Raw genomic sequence first — 17975 nt, 5'->3', positions numbered from 1 at the left:
TATTGTTAATGTAAAAAAAATGCAAGAAAAAAAAGTGATTTTCGTCTTCTGATTTAGGAGTTGAAGATGTTTTTCCAGTCATTCAAGGATTCGTTAGCTTTATTTGATAGTGAGGAGTTCCAATGCATTTAACAAAAAAAACTAACACCATGGTGTCAAGGCCATTATATACACAAGCCAATAATTTAGATCACATTAACAAAGGTGTAAGTACATAAAACTGACAGGGTAGGATGTGGTGCTGGTGGTGCAGTATTGTTTTTTTTAAAGACAGGGGACATTATACTGATTGCATTTCATCTCTGCATGTGTGCAAAGTTTGTGATACCAGAGATGTTGATACTTACTAGCTATGTGTAATAGTAGTAGAATATAAACCCTGATAATGGCTGGTGAAACTGCCATTCAAGCCACTTGGACCAGCCTATTTAGCTTAGTAGATACAGTATAATGTAGATATGAGGCCTGTTTAAGCAGCCAAGTATCTGTTCTCTGCTTTGGCAAGAGTAGAACTCAGAGCAAAGCCAACTTAAAAGTAGAGACACAATGATGTCATATGTAAGAGGGTGCAGTAGATTTCTGACTGCACAGTCTGATACCCACTGCAGACATAATTTAAATTTAGTGCTGAGCTTCTTAATGCTCACTTAATCTTTGGGTGCATTTCACCATATGCATTGATAAATGTAGCAAACAAATGATCTTAGAGTTCCACATGGCCAATCCCTACTTTGTTTTTCCTTAGACTATAGTTTAATGAGAGCTGCTGCAATATGACATACTATGCTGCATGTGGCTTTATTAAAACATTTTTCAAAATATGCATAGACACTCAAATGTGGCAGTTGTGTTTGTGTGCTTCACATGGATTTCATCTTATATCCATTGGCTTTCTGTGGTGTGCCATGCATTTGCTGAGGAGCTGTTCAGTGTCACAGATGTGCAAGTCTTACAGTAATCGGTGTATAATAGCAATGACAATTTTGCTCAGCTGAGTTTTCATTATGTGGCTCCTCACATGAGCCAACTGTCACAGACTTGTTAGGGTTTGAAAATCATAATACTGCCTTGTGAAATCAAAAGACACATGAGATAATGACGTGAAACACACGCAGCTAAAATATAATGAAATTAACCACCACTCTGTAAAATTGAGGAAGTATCTTGGATAAGTGTTAATTGTCTTCAAATGTTTTATTATGACCCTAGAGGATTTAGTAAAATTTTGTTGATACAAGTTAATACCATGTTGTTACATGGATATACACACTTTGGTTCATTTGTACCATTGTCTCATTTTACTTGTTTTGTTTTAGGTAACACAACCATTTGAGCTGATTGGAATGGACCTCATTGGTAAATTGGTGACAACAACCGCAGGCAACCAGTACGTGTGTGTAATGATCGATTATTACACAAAATGGCCACAAGCCTATCCACTGAAGACAAAACGTGCAGAGGTGGTCACAGAACAAATAATCAAATTTGTCCACCAGTTTGAGGCTCCGAAAAGGATTTTGACGGATCAGGGGAGTGAATTTGTCAATGCGGTAATGCTGGCCTTACTAATTCAACCTTTTTTATGCAGAACTACTTTTATTGTATGATAGTAATATATTTTTCAAGTGAGGTTTTTAACATTTCATGTTAGTTTCTAAAATTATATTTTTATAATTATGTGTCTAACAGATCAACAAGAGTGTGTGTGCCAAATTAGGCATCAAACGAAGCCTTTGCGCTCCTTATCACCCCCAGACCAACGGTCTAGTTGAGAGGATGAATGGAACCATCCAAAAGTAAGGAAAGCACAGCATGACTATGCTGAAATTGTCATTGACAAATTACATTGTTTTAATGTTGCAAAAAAGCCACACATAAATCTAAAATGTATACCTTTTTTAAGGGCTCTCTGCAAGCTTGTTGGGACAAAGCCTCAGACCTGGGACGAATATCTTGATGCTGTTATGTTTGGACTGCGTACCAAAAAACAGATGACCACCACATTTTCACCTTATTTTTTAATGTTTGGTCGGGAAGCACGTTACCCAGCAGAGATTCCTGAGGATTATCAGGTTTGTGAAAATGCAAAATTTAAGTTAAATGAAGTATGAGGATGCAATGTTAGTTAACTTATGGTGTAAAAAGAAAAGCACTCCCAAGATTTGTTTTATTTTTTAAATTTGATCAGAATCAGAATCTGATTTATTGGCAAAGTATGTACAGACATACAAGGAATTTGACTCCGGTTTATGCGCTCACTTGTACACACATAAGGAAGACAGCAACAAGAACTGAGCAATGACATAATACAACAGAGAACACGTACAAGTACAAACATAGATAAGTAAGGTGGAAGGTGGATTAAGGTGGTCAGTCGGTAGTGAAAATAAACAATGAGGCAGTAGTGCAATGGGATAGATAATAAATATTGGATACATATATATGTATATGTTATGTACAGCAGGGTTGCAATATCTATGGCAGTGACAGTGGGACATGAAAAATTATTTAGTGATGAGTAAGTGGGTTGATATGATATATTGACAATGTATGACACAAACAGGAGTTCAGGTTGATTTTGGGGCAAAAGGCAGCACTAGTGTATTTTGAATAATGTTGACTTATCTATTTACAGCTGGACAATAGTGTTGAGGATGTGATACAGGAGGAAACAGCAGGGCTCCAGAGTGCGACCATTTTGGTCGCATATGCGACCAAAATTTTTATGAGTGCGACTGAAAAAAATTGTAGGTCGCACTGGTGCACCTAACACTGCTCGGGTGAAAAAAAAAATCATAAGCGCAGCATCTCTTTATGTTCTCCTGACGGTATCGTGGTCTAAACCAATAAGAGACAGAGCTCGGGTGGGTCCTTGCCTCTGATTGGCTGTGGTCCTTTTCACTGCTGTAAATTGTGTCAGTTCGAAAATGCGAGCGAGCAGAGCAGGTACTCCTGAGCGCTTCGACGCTGAGCGCTTCGATTTTCTTTGAAAATGAAGAGAGGCAGAAAGCCTCGCCCCGAGACTCGAATTAAAAAGCCCAAAAATGTGCCTTCAGACAGGACTGGTTGAAGCAATTTCCCTGGCTGATGTACGATGAAGAAAGGGACTCAATGCACTGCATTTATTGTCGGGAGTGCGGTCAGAATTTGGCCGGTAATAGTGCGTTTGTGGAAGAGTCGACAACATTTCGCATCGAGACATTGAAAAAGCCCAATATGTCCAAAAAGCATACTACATGCCGTGATAAGTGTGTTAATAAAGTGGCCCCTCATCCAGCTGCATTTCAGCGTCGGGCTGTATCGATCACGTCCGCTGAGGAATCTGAAATGATTATAAAATTCAACGTCGCATACAATATTGCAACGGAGGAGTTGCCGTTCACTAAATTTAAGTCCGAAATTATTCTGATGAAAAAAATGCCGACACACTGAAGAACAAGACAGCTGCGGAGGTTGGAAACGCCACGTACACGTCATTCATGATCGACGGCGACACAGACGTCTCTACGAAGGAGTGCGTTATTGTCTACTGCTGCATTTTGCGGAAAGCGAGTCCGGTCAACATGTTAATTGGACATGTCGAGGTGGAGCATGGACACGCACAGTGTTTGAAGGCCCACATTACAGCATGAGACATCATGAATAGGAAATTGTATAGTAGCCTATTCCTAATATTATTATTAAAAATGAATAGCCTAAGTAAAAATATAAGTAGGCTAGGCTAAGATCACATAAACAGTTTTCCATTTGCAATCTATAGGCTAGTGACCTGTATGATCTTTTTATTGTGCCACAAAGCAAGCATTTACTGCGCTTGTGCATCAGTGTGCAGAATGGCTGGAGAAAACGGTTCCTCTGGGTGCTGATGGTGCTGCAGTTAACCTAGGCCATAAGGGGGTGTCATTATGTAAAAGGAGAGCGATAAAAAGGTGACTTTTTGGCGTTAAAGGCGACGCGATGAAAAATGTGGGTGCACCTAAATTTTGTGCTGGTGCACCTAAAAAAAAAAGTTAGGCGCACCAGTGCAACCAATGCAAAACGTTAGTCTGGAGCCCTGAAACAGTCTCCAAAGACATAGAACGCCTGGATGCAATTAAGAGCATTGTTCAGGAAAATGTCTCAAAGGTCCAGGATAAGACGCAGCAGAGACTAAAATCTAAAATGGACCAAACCACATTTGCAGTTGGTGACAAAGTGTGGCGCCAGAACATAAGGAGCCAACAGCGCAAAGGTGGAAAACTGGACCCAAACTTTCTTGGCCCCTTTGTCATAACATCAATGGAAGGCAAAAGTGCTGATCTGCTTGCAGCTGACGGTTCAGTAAGGAAAAAGGTGAGTGTTGACCACCTCAAACCTTTCAAGGTCCAGAATCCACGGATTCCTCACAGGATTGCCTCAGGAGAAGCAGCCACAGCACCAGCCGCCACCGCTTCAGCCACCACTGCACCTACAGCTACATCCCCAGCACCTACACCCCCAGCAGCCTCAGCACCTGCAGCTGCAGCCACAGCAGCCTCAGCAGCTGCAGCCACTGCAGCCACAGCACCTGCACCTACACCCCCAGCAGCCTCAGCACCTGCAGCTGCAGCCACAGCAGCTGCAGCCACTGCAGCCTCAGCACCTGCAGCTGCAGCCACAGCAGCCTCAGCACCTGCAGCTGCAGCCACTGCAGCCACAGCACCTGCACCTACACCCCCAGCAGCCTCAGCACCTGCAGCTGCAGCCACAGCAGCCTCAGCAGCTGCAGCCACTGCAGCCTCAGCACCTACAGCTGCAGCCACAGCAGCCTCAGCAGCCACAGCAGCCTCAGCTGCAGCCACAGCAGCCTCAGCACCTGCAGCTGCAGCCACAGCAGCATCAGCACCTGTATCCAAGGCACCCAAAGTCAGGGCAACTAAAGTCAGGGCAGCAAGAGTCAGGGCACCAGCGAGCAGAGGACCTGTTGCCATGCAATCTGCAGCCTCAGCAGCTGCACCTACACCCCAGCAGCAGCTGCAGCCACTGCAGCCACAGCACCTGCACCTACACCCCCAGCAGCAGCTGCAGCCACAGCACCTGCACCTACACCCCCAGCAGCTGCAGCCACAGCAGCCTCAGCAGCTGCACCTACACCCCCAGCAGCCTCAGCAGCTGCAGCCACAGCAGCTGCACCTACACCCCCAGCAGCCTCAGCAGCTGCACCTACACCCCCAGCAGCCTCAGCAGCTGCACCTACACCCCCAGCAGCCTCAGCAGCTGCAGCCACAGCAGCCTCAGCAGCTGCACCTACACCCCCAGCAGCCTCAGCAGCTGCAGCCACAGCAGCCTCAGCACCTGCCACATATACGGAAACAGAAATAGATACATGTATGTTTTTGCAAATTTCATTCTTTGTCTGTAAAAACATATACTGACTATCATGTGCACTATTAATTACTTAATGTTATCAAAGAGGCTTCAGTAAATGGACAGGCATAACCAGACATCTAACAGTTTAGGGTTTGTTTGAGGTGATTATTGATGACAATTATTTAATTTCTGTGATGTATAACATAACATGGCTAAATCATTGAGCAGTATAGTAACAGATAAATTACTACTATTTAATTTTGCAGATGTGAATGAGTTGTGGGCTGGGAAAAACTTGTTGTTATTCTCACCAAAATTGGACCATACAAACTGTTCTGCTGGGACATTGCAAGGATTGCTCCCAACCAAGCGCTTGAGAGTGAGGTAATTTTGTTATTATTCTATGCTCTCAGTTCAAGTTCCATTTTTTACTTCATACTTTTTTAAACACTATATATTACTGTAACATGTTCATATATTCTGTAGCTACTTATTCCAAAACTTCACTCAATGAATGAAGTTGACGTAATATGTAACTCGAATTGACTATTTTTGTGTAACACTGTGCATCATTACACATATTTCTTCAAAATTCACCATGCTTTATTCTATGTCTTTGTTTAGGTTATCTGCATCTGTAAATCACTTTCTAGTGTTTTGAAAGATGTACACATGAAGAGTGTTTGTATGGGCGGGTTCACTGGTAGGCCAAGCAGGGCTGCAGAAGTTAAATGCACTGTAGTGCAGGACATTAGTGCTCAGTAACAGATAGTGATGTAAATATGTTGTAAATCTAAAAACCTGTTGTTGGAACAAAATATGAAATAATTAGGTGTTTTTTTTGTATCATTCACAGGTAATCAACGCTTACCTTACCTTGCTTGTGCGACGGTACAACCAAAAAAATGTTGATCAGGCTGCTGTAATTGATAGCATCGAAATGACACGCATCTGGACAGGGAAAACCTCCAAACTCAAGGTTTGTATAGAAATCTTTTTTATGATTTGTAATTTCAAATGTACAATTTCACTGATGTAATTTTCATTAAAAATAGAGGTATAACAATGACATAAACGTTGCTATGAATGCCATGTTTCAGTCCTATTTTCAACTAAAGCAAAATACTGGTTTCTCTTATCTTGATTTTCAGATGGATCCATCGAGATACAAAAAGATAGTGGGGATTTTTAATGAGCACCACCACTGGATGTTAACGGTAGAAGTGTGACCACTGTAGCTTTTATAAGTCGTTTAATAGAGGCCACATCTGTTCTTTTATATTATCAATATTTGGGAGGCCAGTAGTTAAGGCGTCTGAGCAGTAGTAGTTTACAGTTAACCACACAAATACAGATGAATTGGTTGGACAGGTTGGGCAAGTTTGTGGCAATTGTGTGCTGGCCTACTTTCTAGGGTTGGAATGTTTCACTGTTAAAGCTTTAAAATGCAAAGCCTAAAACACGTTTTCTTCCAAAAATATGAAGGTGATTTGTCCTGAAGAAAAAAACGGTCTTTTTCTGGATCCGATGGGAGAGTCCCAGGCAAAAATGAAAAGGTGCAAGGAAAAAACAAGGTGACAAAGAATTAAAGAAAGCAATTAAAAGTGTGTGTGTGTGTGTGTGTGTGTGTGTGTGTGTGTGTGTGTGTGTGTGTGTGTGTGTGTGTGTGTGTGTGTGTGTGTGTGTGTGTGTGTGTGTGTGTTTATATGGGTTTGAAGAAAGTTAAAGTTATAAAAATCTATATATTGTTCCATAAGGGCATTCATGCGGAAAAGAGGATGCAATGTGTCAAGATGGACATGTAGCAGTCATCCACATGGACTACAGAGAGACAGCACATCATGCGGTGTCTTTGCCTTGAAAGTGAGTGTAACTGGCTATTATTATAGCCATTTTTTTAACCGTGAATTAATAAAGGTGACAAGAACATTACACATTACAACTGGTTTCAATGTACATATCCTGTGATGAGTATTTAATTTTCTTTATGAGTGCTATGTAGTTGGTCTACTTATTTGTTTTCATTTGTTTTTTTGGAGGGGTGATCAAAAAGTAATCTTAAAAATGCTTTGCTGATCATCTATTTTCATCAGTTTGCTGAGTGTATATTGGAGGGAAAGGCCACCACCTTTGACACAAGCACAAGCGCTGTAAACAGCATGAGAGTGGATATAGCCAGCACTCTCCTCCGTGAATCTGGTGTGTTTCCCTTTTGGCTTATAATTTGTATGATATTTAAGTGTCTTGATATAGTGTTGTTCTTTCAACAACAACAAAAAGTTTATACTTATTATGAATATCAAATAACACTGTTTTATGTGTTTTTACAGACACTCTCCAGGACCTCTGCCATCATTGTGGATTCAAGGACAGTGATGACCCTCAATGGGTAATTACATAAATTTGAGACATACTTTGTAGCTTACAAAATCTACATCATTATCTCTGAAACATCAGTCACTTAGGTATGTATCTCATGGGTTAGTCTGTCATTACTTGTACCAGGTTTATAACATAGTATTATAGTAATATGGTAGTAGTAATGCCCTCAGTAAAACAGAAGCAATGTCAGAATTATGAAATACATGTTGTTCATATTAAACTTTAATGTGCATTTCAAATTTTCAGATTGCCTGTGACAACTGTGGCAGGTGGTACCACCATGTCTGTGTGAAGAGTCCAGCGCTGGATGAGGACTACCTCTGCCCGCTATGCACCTAGACAGTTCTATGCAATGGGGGCTTGACAATTGTAAATAGTTTAACATTTGATTATTTATTTCCATTTTCTTATTCATTTATTCATTATCTTGTTTGCTTACTTGGGTATTTGTGTGTAATTTTATTTAAATCTAACACTTACATGTACAGTACAAGTACAGTATGTTTTATTGTCCTGGACCGTTCATCCAAAGTTCTGAAGTCCTGTTGGGTCATGCTGTTCTTTTATTTAATAAATACTGTATATGTCTCATATTCCAAATACAGTGTGAGTGCTACTATCTACTAAACTGCATTTTTGTTTTGTTTTATAACTAATAACACCTTTTGTGATTAGACGGGACCTCGGGACCCTAAGCAAGGCCGTGCCAGTGGATCTCAGACAGCATTCAGGCTCGTATGGTAAAAGCAGGTCACAGATATAGGCAGGAGCCTGACCCGAGTTTTAAGTAGTTTATTTATATTTCTGACTGGATAAAGTGTCATCATCCCAGCTGGTGAACATTTAGAGGTGTATGTGCACATAGTAAGGGCCTACTATAAAGAAATCTCCAAGTCTGTACACTGTACAGCACAGAACACTGTGTGTAATATGGGCTTCCCATAGAAAGAAATGTATGGTCTATGTTTATTTTACTGTGAATTTAAGGCTGAGCCCCACCTGAGAAAGGAGATGTATTTCTCAGCAAGTAAAAACTCTACAGCACTGCCGAATAATGCATCCACCCTGTAACTTTAATGCTGGAGATCTTTGAATCACATGGTTTGACCAGCTCATATTTTGGGCTGTTTTGGCTTAACAGTGTAAATTTCATACATGTGCTACTCTTCTAGCCTGGAAAAACAGGAGGATGCACTTCTCGGCAGCTCATATACAGCACTGCCGAATAATGCATCCACCCTGTAACTTTAATGCTGGAGATCTTTGAATCACATGGTTTGACCAGCTCATATTTTGGGCTGTTTTGGCTTAACAGTGTGAATTTCATACATGTGCTACTCTTCTAGCCTGGAAAAACAGGGGAATGCACTTCTCGGCAGCTCACATACCTGTACAGCACTGCCGAATAACACATCCACCCTGTAACTTTATTGCTGGAGATCTTTGAATCACATGGTTTTTTACCAGCTCATATTTTAGGCTGTTTTGGCTTAACAGTGTGAATATCATACACTTAATGTTAGTGAGGCATAAATAATAGCTGATGCATTATTCAGCAGCAGCAATCAGTTCTGCCGAATAAAGCATGTACCCCTTAACACTCAGTGAGACTTCAAATCAAAGAATGATAGGAATCAAATGGTCTTCTCAGCACCAGCTTACTTTATTTGATCGACCTAGACAGTGTGGATGACACCCCACATTAATTTTCCACATTAAAAAATATTGTTTTAGCATAACTATCTGAAATCCCACGCTAAAGCACAGCCACGCCTTCAGAAATCATTACGGTAGTTTCCCTTCAGCTGTGCGCGCTCCCGCGAGGTGCATGCAGTTCTCGGCGGGCAGGCAGAACTCGGCATAACACCGGTTCGGAGCCGGTGCCCAATCGCGAACCAGTTCTTCCTGTTTCCACAGACAAAGAGCCGGCTCTCGGCCAGGAAAACTGGTTCCCGAGCGGCCCCAACTCCTTGCTGGGCTGGAACCGGCCCCGGAAGAAGGCCTTGCTTACGTTAGGGGCTGGGGGCGGGGTTAAGGCTCGAGGCAACGGGGGAAAATACGCCGCTGCAGAGTTTTACTAACGTTACTGTTCCCGGTAAGTTTCATTTTTAAATTCGTTCACCACAACGACACATTTCTGTTTAGTTTACCAAGCTAGTGATTACGTGTAACAGCAGCAACTAGTGGCTATGCTTCCTCGGGTGATGTAAGCTGACCGGCTAGCTAGCCAGCTAGCGTGATATTGCTAACAACAACGTTAGCATGCCACTTTCTGACTTTCTCACTAAACGTTACCAACTACAAACGTAACATAACATCTGTGTTTACAGCGTCGTGGACACGTTTGTGATTAAACCGCTGTTCTCTGGTTTGTGTTTGTAGAGCTGTCGGACATCGGCGATATTGAACGGAGGTCCAACCTGCAGATGACTAAACATCAAACACTCCGATCTATTGATCACCCACTGTTCTACACTTTAATGTTGTGATTTTAGTATTTTGCGTATTTTATTGTTATTGTATTTTTTGCCAAAATAAACACTTTCTGAAGAGACATGTCTGCTATGCTTGAAATTAGCGCTGTGGGGAAACCTCAGACGTATACAGTGACGTAATGACGTGGCTCTCTCTGGGCTCTCTAGCCAGTGGAAACGCAAACAGATTCTCAGAAGGTTCGCAAGTTGAACCAACTGCGAACCAGCACGGGTCGGGCACCGGCCGGTTCTTGAACTAGGTTCGCGTTGGTGGAAAAGGAGAGATAGAGATGTACTGTTGCACTCTTCAGACAAATGTACTTATTCTAAGTCGCTTTGGATAAAAGCGTCTGCTACTTAGCTAAATGTAAATGCATTGAGATTCGCCTCTTGGTGTCTATATACTCTTTCGTTCCGGTGAAGAAGGCGGGAGAGGAGCAGCAGGGAAAGATGGCGGACGAGCCCGCGGAGACGGAACAAAGGAACGAGGAAAGAAGACAGCAGGAAGGAAACCTGGCTGCCTGTAACATACAACAGCCGTCCTTTATCACCCAGAAGCCCGGCGACCGAACCCTGGTTCGTCGGCCGCGGCACAAAAACAGGGTAGCGGTTTAAGGTGAGGTGGTCTCAACCACATGAAACGGGACTCGGCGGTCCGGTAAACGTCACACACCGAGAGGGATTCATTAAACACGCACGGCAGCTGTCCGGTCTCTGCCCAGACAAACACTCTTACTTGAGATCGCTTCACGGCGCGAGTCCGGTCGTTGGAAGTCCGTTAAGGCGTCCGGCGGGTATGTTACCTCTGCTTCGGAGCTTGTATTGAAACAAATCACGCACACCCACGTGACTGCTTCGAAAAATGGTTCAAATCTGCACTTATCGGTGCGCGCCCATGTGTGTTCTTCTTCTTCGTTTGGATTTCCGGCAGTTTAGACGCTTCTGGGCGTATTACTGCCCTCCTCAGGAAATTACTCTAAGGATAATATTATTGCTTCAAATTTTCATATACAGCCCTGTATCTTGTAAAAACTGGAATACTACTTTAGCAATCAAGTGGTGATTCTCATTTTGACCCAATAAAGATTTATCTGAAAATGACAGAACTCGCAAATCTCATACACTCTTATATAAAATGCTCCTTTCTGTGGTATATTTGTTACATTTCAATAAAACATGTTCAACTGTTTCAGACTTTCCAAACTCACAAAGCCCATTATGATGCTTTCTAAAAACATACAAAGATTGATTCAACCCACAATGCCCAAGTCTCAACCTACAGATCACTTGTGGGTTGTCAAGTAGGAGTCGAGACAAGTTGAGAGAGAAAGTAATATTATTTTTAATGCGTCTGTGTCATATTATATATTATTTGACAGCTCGTGAATCGAACAAAGCCAGCCGTTTTAGGCTCACGGAGACACATCACAAACAAACACAGAGTGTGTGCAAGGAGTGCACAGAAAAAAAAACAATAACAAGACGGGAGTTCCCTACATTCGAGCTGTCTGGAAGTCCAAAAACAACATGTAGCATGGTAATCCTGGTATCCAGAGAAAGGTAAGAGTCCAACAAACAAAAGTAGCCACTTCATTTAGTCCCACGAGCACGCTAACTCCGGTAATCATCCATAACACGCAATGTTTTTACTTTGAGAGTCTCTGAAGAAGATATTGTTATTGTTTTTTTATCGCTTTGTACCGCTTTACGACGGAGGGCTAACTATGGATGCTGTGTATTTCCGTGTCCGTCAAACTCTTCCGGAAAAAACAAGACCTCTTCCGTGATTCTGCGATCCGAATTGGCTGAACAATCTGTCAATCAAGCGAGCCAGCGCTTCACTTGCGACAGAAGGCTTGTATTTACTCTTCTTTTGGGTTGTTTTTAGTGTTTTTACAATTTCTAAAGTAAAAGGAAAGACTTTGGAAGACACCGTAGAGTTTTTCACCCGCGACAGTGATGAATAATTATCAGGGATAACTCAATTCAATTCAATTTTATGTATAGTGTCAAATCACAACAGAAGTCATCTCAGGACACTTAACACATTGAGCAGGACTAGAATACGCTCAAAATTTCCAGAGTCAACACAATTTTTTAAAGTCCCAACATCACCCAGCGGCAAGCGTTACAGCAACAGTCACACACACAAATACACAAAAACCAAGTCACTGCTTGAATGGTACAATAATGACGGTTTCAGTTAAGATCCGTGGTTAGTAAATGTAGACTTTTAGGCTTTGCATTCAGTCGGTCCGCCATAATTGTCTGCCACGCTCTTTTCAGCCATATTTCCTTTTTTGCATGTAATAAACTTTATTTCCTCATACAGGTCCATCAGACGCTGCAGCTGACTTGGTGAAAAGTACACGGCCACACGTCTGCATTAGTAAATCTGTGATCGACACCGTGGTCTACTGAAGAAAGCTGTGAACGTGCATTTATACGAATGATTCACACATGGCTTGACGAAAATACCAAAATATCACAGTAAGACCTGCAGCGGTGCTAATGCAGCAAGGAAATCACTTGATTGGTCTGCTTCATCAACAACAGTGTTGCAATGGTGACTGACTGGTGGGCTGCAGATTGTAGAAACAGTTCGAGTCTGTTAAAAGAATTTTCCTGTAAATGAATAAATTCACCCAAGGAGGAGATCGGAGACATAAGTAAAGTCGACGTCTGACTTTAATCTTGTACAAGAGGAGCAGTTACAATGCAACGTGTGAGGATGCTACAGAGGAAGTGCTGAAATCACTGTTGTGACTCAAGTATTTTAAAGGCACAGGAGATAAAGCGTCACTGACAGTTAACCTTCATTTAGAACAAGACATCATGACTACCAGGCCTCTGATAACATTTAGGTCAGCCATGGGGAGACTAAAGTAATAAACAGTTCAACACATAAAGCTGTAACCTGAACTAAGAAAACTTTAAGACATGTGGTTATACAAAATTCTTATAACATTCCCTCCTGTTTATGCTTATCTCAAGCATAATAATTAGTTAAATTTTGTGGAGTGTGAGCGAAAACCCTGTCAGGCAGTTTCTTAGCATCTTCAGTACCATCTTTACATTCAGGCAGGGAAATTCTCTCACGGCCCCTCTGCCTACAGGCGACCGCCTTGTGGTCCTCCAGTCCAATCGGGAAAATACAATGATTCAATTCAAACAAGGTTATACATAATACATCTAGCAAATCTAATCTCTAACAGTCTAAAGCTTAATAGGAAGGAAGAATAGAAATCAAACAAAATGTCCAACGCAGGCTGGTCAACCCATCGATCCCGTTAGTTGAACCTGACCCTGCCTAGGAAATCTCACCCTGGACTCGTGGAAAACAATAAAACATTACAGACTTCCTTCCATCATGTGATTAACATATATATATATATATATATATAGTGGAGATAACATCCTTCTCTTAGGCTACACTCGTAATGCTTATCAGTTTTTACATCTTCTTTTTGGGATTTTCTGTAAATACATCATTGTGCTGTGGAATTTATGTTTTTATTTAAACTCCAGTGTCATCATAGAAACCCTCCAAGAATCCCGTGCATGTCCTCAGCTTCCAGATCACCTGGAACTTTCTGCTCACCTAGGAATCGGGAAGCACACTTCACAGGGGTTATTTCATCGTCACTGTAATCTGATAGATATGATGTTGCATCACCCTTATCCTCCTCATCCGGCACTCTGGTGTACAGTAACATCTTGTTCATGGCAACGTCAATCAGCCTCTGAACTAAGTCTCTCAGGAATGGAACACAACAACAACACAACGCAGTCATAATTGTGATCATTATGATTATGGTTGTTGAATGTCTGTGTGTCAGCGACACTGTGGACCTGGAGAAAACGGTATCTCGTTTTCCTGTATGTGGACATATGGGAAAATGACAATAAAGTTGTTGAAGTTGAAGTTGAAGTTGATTGTATGAGCCCTGACCACCTCCCGAACATGCTCTCCACCCATGAAAAGTCAGGGTGATCGTCAATACCTGAGTTTTTCCCGAACTCCTCGGATAGCGAGCTCCCTAGTCCCACTGCTGTCAGGGGCGGTGTTATTGGGAATGAAAGTGCAACACATATCCCCAAACATCTTACACACGCCTCCCTTCTCGGCCAGCAGCATGTCCAGCGCCAGCCGTTTCTGCCACGCCATGAGACTAGTCCTATCTAATTGTATAGATAACCCCTTGATGCCGTCTCTGGTGTAATTGATGAACCTCTGTTGGTTATAATACATATAGTTAATCCAATCAATTGTTAATGTTGGTCTAAGTGTCTTACCACCGCAGAACCACCAGATGTCCGCCCTGGTCACAAGTTGTCTTCTCACCCACGCATCCTGCACACCCCCTTCTCCTGCTGATAACTTCAGGGTTAGATTACAGGGAGCCAAAGTTCCTACACTAACCGTACCTTCTTCTCTAGACAGACAGGTGTAGTTGCCGTCATATGGCTCAAACCAGGGTGGCCGCGTGTGAGTTGGCACAGGGGGAAACAATTGCTGTACAGTGGTGCAGTTCCTGTCAGCGGGTAGAGACACAAAGTTATACAATTTGCAGTCCGATTTCTCTTTTAGCTCTTAATTAGGCTGGTGTTGAATTAGCTAGCGTTGTATTGGCTAGTGTCGAATTTACAATCAGTGATTCAGCTGTGGTGCGATTGTTGTTGCCATTTGATTGTTGAGACTGAAGTTGTGTACCCAGAGTATCGGAACTACCACTATCACTGCTATCAGACTGATTAGACACAATGTTCCTCTCACACCGCATCCCGTCCTTCGGTATGGATTCCATGGTCTGTCGGCCATGGTGTGGTGTTTTTACTTATCTGTCCCCTCCGGAGTGCTGTATGCTCTCTTACAGTGTGTCCGATGAACCCACGTTCCTCTCTCAGCGATGTGGACTGCTGTCGGTGTAGATAGCAGAACCTGATATGGACCTTCCCAGCGAGGAGATGACCAGTGATACCAATGATAACTGCAATGAAACTTTTAGTTGAATGTTAGACATTTCTGATAATTTAGCCATGACTTGGTTTCTGAAATGTGGACTGTTATCGCAATAAATTGTTTCTGGGAATCAGAATCTTGGTGCAATAATAGTAGCAAAGATTTTTGCTACCACTATAGCGTCGTTTGTTGCTGTTGGTGTGATTTCAACCCATTTTGAGAATATATCTTCTATTACCAGGCAATATTTCTTCACCTCTGATTTGTTTAGTTCGATGAAGTCCATGCATATTGTTTGGAAAGGATATTCAGCTTTCGGGAACGCTCCTCTTTTAGGTCTCATTCTTCCTTAAGAGTTGTGCTTGGAGCAACTCAAACAGGATGCACAAACATTTTTAGAGTAATTTTGGAATCCATATGTTGTAAAACATTTACCTATCATTGCCACCATCCCTCCTGTTGAGACATGGGTACTTCCATGGCTCAAAATAGCCGCAATTCTACAGAGGGTTTTAGGAAGGATGGGCTATCAGCTACACAAATGTAATCTGAACCCTGTCCCTCTGTTGCTGCGCGTTTAGCTTCTTCGTCTGCTTTGCGATTTCCTCGTGAAACTGGATCAGTCCCGGTAGTGTGTGCTGCGCGTTTACAGACTGCAACTGCTTTTGGTAGGAGAATAGCATCCAATAAAGTTAGTATCAAATCTTTGTGTTGAATAGCTTTGCCTGTAGATGTTACCATGCCTCTGTTTTTCCACTGTTGGTAGAAAACATGCAGTGTGGAGAACGCATACTGGCTATCTGTATAGACTGTGATAGCTTTCCCTTCCCCCAATCTACACGCCTCCGTCAAAGCTACTCTCTCTGCTGCCTGTGCTGAGAAGTGTGATGGCAAAGGTGAGGATTTCAGCACCCTCCCCTGTGTCCCCACCGCACACTACTGGTATTCGTGCCATCTGGATTTTTCCTGCAGGAACCATCAACAAACATTGTTATGTCTGGATGTGTGAGTGGTGTATCAGTCAGGTCTGCTTTTGGTAAAACAGTCTCCTCAGTTTTAGCTAAGCAGTCAAGTTTCTCACCGTCTTGTTCGTGTGGCAAAAGTGTGGATGGATTCAATGTATTGCAGCGTTCGATTGTCAAATTAAGCTGTACCATTAGTATTGTCAATTGAGATGCCGTGCTGGTGACATGAAAGCTATTTGTTTTGCATCAGAAGTACAGAAACCGCATGTGAAACCTTCAATGTCAATGGATGAAACGACACGAGTGAAGCTGAACTCTGTACAGCAATAGCTGCTGCCTGCACTGCCTGGAAGCATGGAGGCATAGCTCTTGCTATGGGATCAAGTTTAGAAGAGTAGTAAGCTATCGGTCGTAGTTTTTGTCCAAAAGGCTGTGTTAGAACGCTGGTCATGAATCCTTGTCTCGCATCACATGTTTGGATGAAAGGTTTTTTGTAGTCTGGGAGTGCTAACACTGATGTGCTCACTAAAACCTGTTTGAGTTGTTTAAAAGCTTGTTCTGCCTCTTGTGTCCAAATAATATTATCCCCGGCTGCCATAGGTTGATCATAGATTACACTCTGCAGTGGTTGTGCTAATTCAGCGTAATTAGCAATCCATTGCCTGCAAAAGCCTGTCATGCCTAAGAATGACAGCATTTGCTTTTTTTGTTTTTTGTTTTGGAGCTTGCAGAATAGCTTCTTTACGTTTGTCATCGAGATGTTTTCCTTCCTGAGATATTTTGAAACCCAAACACTTCACCATTTGTTTCCACAACTGGAGTTTGTTTCTACTTGCTCTGTGACCTTGTTCAGCTAAAAACTTCAGCAGTGCTAAAGTGTCTGTTTTACAGTCAGCTTGAGTTTTTAAAGCTATCAAAATATCATCAACATACAACAGAATTTGACTTTGTTTTGGTGGGTTAAAATTGGCTAGATTTGATGACATTGCCTGCGAGAAAATGGTAGGACTTTCACAATATCCCTGAGGGATCCTTGTGTAAGTGTACTTCTTTCCTCTGTATTGAAATGCAAACCAAAACTGTGAGTCTGGGTGCACTGGAATAGAGAAGAAAGAATTCGCTAGATCAATGACTGAGAAGAATTTGGCCTGTGGACTTAACTCATTTAGCAGCGTATGTGGATCTGGCACTAGGGGCGCCCTTGGTATCACAGCTCTGTTGACAGCCTGCAAGTCTTGAACCATGCGCCATCCTGTAGATGGTACTGACTTTTTGACTGGAAACAGAGGTGTGTTACAGGGTGAATCAGGACATTCTATGATGATCCCTGCTTTAGCCAGATCTTTTATGATTGGTTCTATGCCTGCTTCGGCCTCTGGTTTTAGTGGATACTGACGTTGATATGGTCTGAATGATCCTTTTGGTGTAATTTTTATCGGTTCTATATCTTTTATTTTACCCACATCTGCAGACCTGTTAACTGATGTTCTTCTTCTTCAGTTAATTGGTATCATTCTGTCACGTTTTGTTTGTTCCCCCCTTTTAGATGAACAGCCTTTGTACCATTTGTTACCCAATTTAGCTGCATGATATAAATGTTCAATTTGGGTAAAAAGCTAACTCCCCCACCTTTCTCTTCCCACGGATCTCCCGATTCTTCAGCTGTGGTGACAATGCGGCCAAGATCTTTCCAGCTCATGTCTGGTTCTTTTGAAATAGACACGTGTGGCGCACTACCGTTCCGATGTAGCTTTATGTCCTCTCTGTTTAGTTTCTCCGCCACCCCGCAATTCCCCTTTTTGTCCCACTATAAATTTGTCAATCTCAATTGCGAACTCGAGGTTTTAAATAACATGTCTTCAT

At 42.2% G+C, this 17975-nt stretch overlaps 1 protein-coding gene and 1 long non-coding RNA gene across 3 annotated transcripts in view; one reads left to right on the top strand and one right to left on the bottom strand.

Annotated features, from left to right (window-relative positions):
* Positions 1-15985, bottom strand: part of LOC311032109 — a 267939-nt gene extending 251954 nt beyond the window's left edge. For both annotated transcript variants that reach the window (XR_014599156.1, XR_014599157.1), the window contains exons 1-2: positions 15798-15985; positions 15526-15728 (exon numbers count right to left, since the gene is read on the bottom strand). This is a non-coding gene — a long non-coding RNA (uncharacterized lncRNA). The remainder of the gene's footprint in view (positions 1-15525; positions 15729-15797) is intronic.
* On the top strand, positions 6495-8154 carry LOC311028258 (uncharacterized protein). Its single transcript, XM_084032689.1, has 6 exons — positions 6495-6545; positions 6814-6902; positions 7086-7191; positions 7422-7527; positions 7659-7717; positions 7957-8154. The coding sequence occupies exons 1-6, from the start codon at positions 6537-6539 to the stop codon at positions 8047-8049; spliced, it is 462 nt and encodes a 153-aa protein (XP_083888815.1). The 5' UTR covers positions 6495-6536; the 3' UTR covers positions 8050-8154.
* Positions 15986-17975: the final 1990 nt, after the last annotated feature.

This window comes from Eutrigla gurnardus (assembly GCF_963514095.1).
Source record: "Eutrigla gurnardus genome assembly, chromosome: 1".
Classification (NCBI taxonomy): Eukaryota; Metazoa; Chordata; class Actinopteri; order Perciformes; family Triglidae; genus Eutrigla; species Eutrigla gurnardus.
The sequence above is the reverse complement of the archived record's forward strand: the minus strand, read 5'-3'. Positions and strand labels throughout refer to the sequence as shown.

What these genes read in the sequence shown, in the direction of transcription:
- LOC311028258 (XM_084032689.1), top strand. An exon ending in GCGGTGTCTTTGCCTTGAAA is followed by an intron (nt 7,192 to 7,421) that starts GTGAGTGTAACT and finishes TATTTTCATCAG; the next exon opens with TTTGCTGAGTGTATATTGGA. An exon ending in ACAGTGATGACCCTCAATGG is followed by an intron (nt 7,718 to 7,956) that starts GTAATTACATAA and finishes TCAAATTTTCAG; the next exon opens with ATTGCCTGTGACAACTGTGG.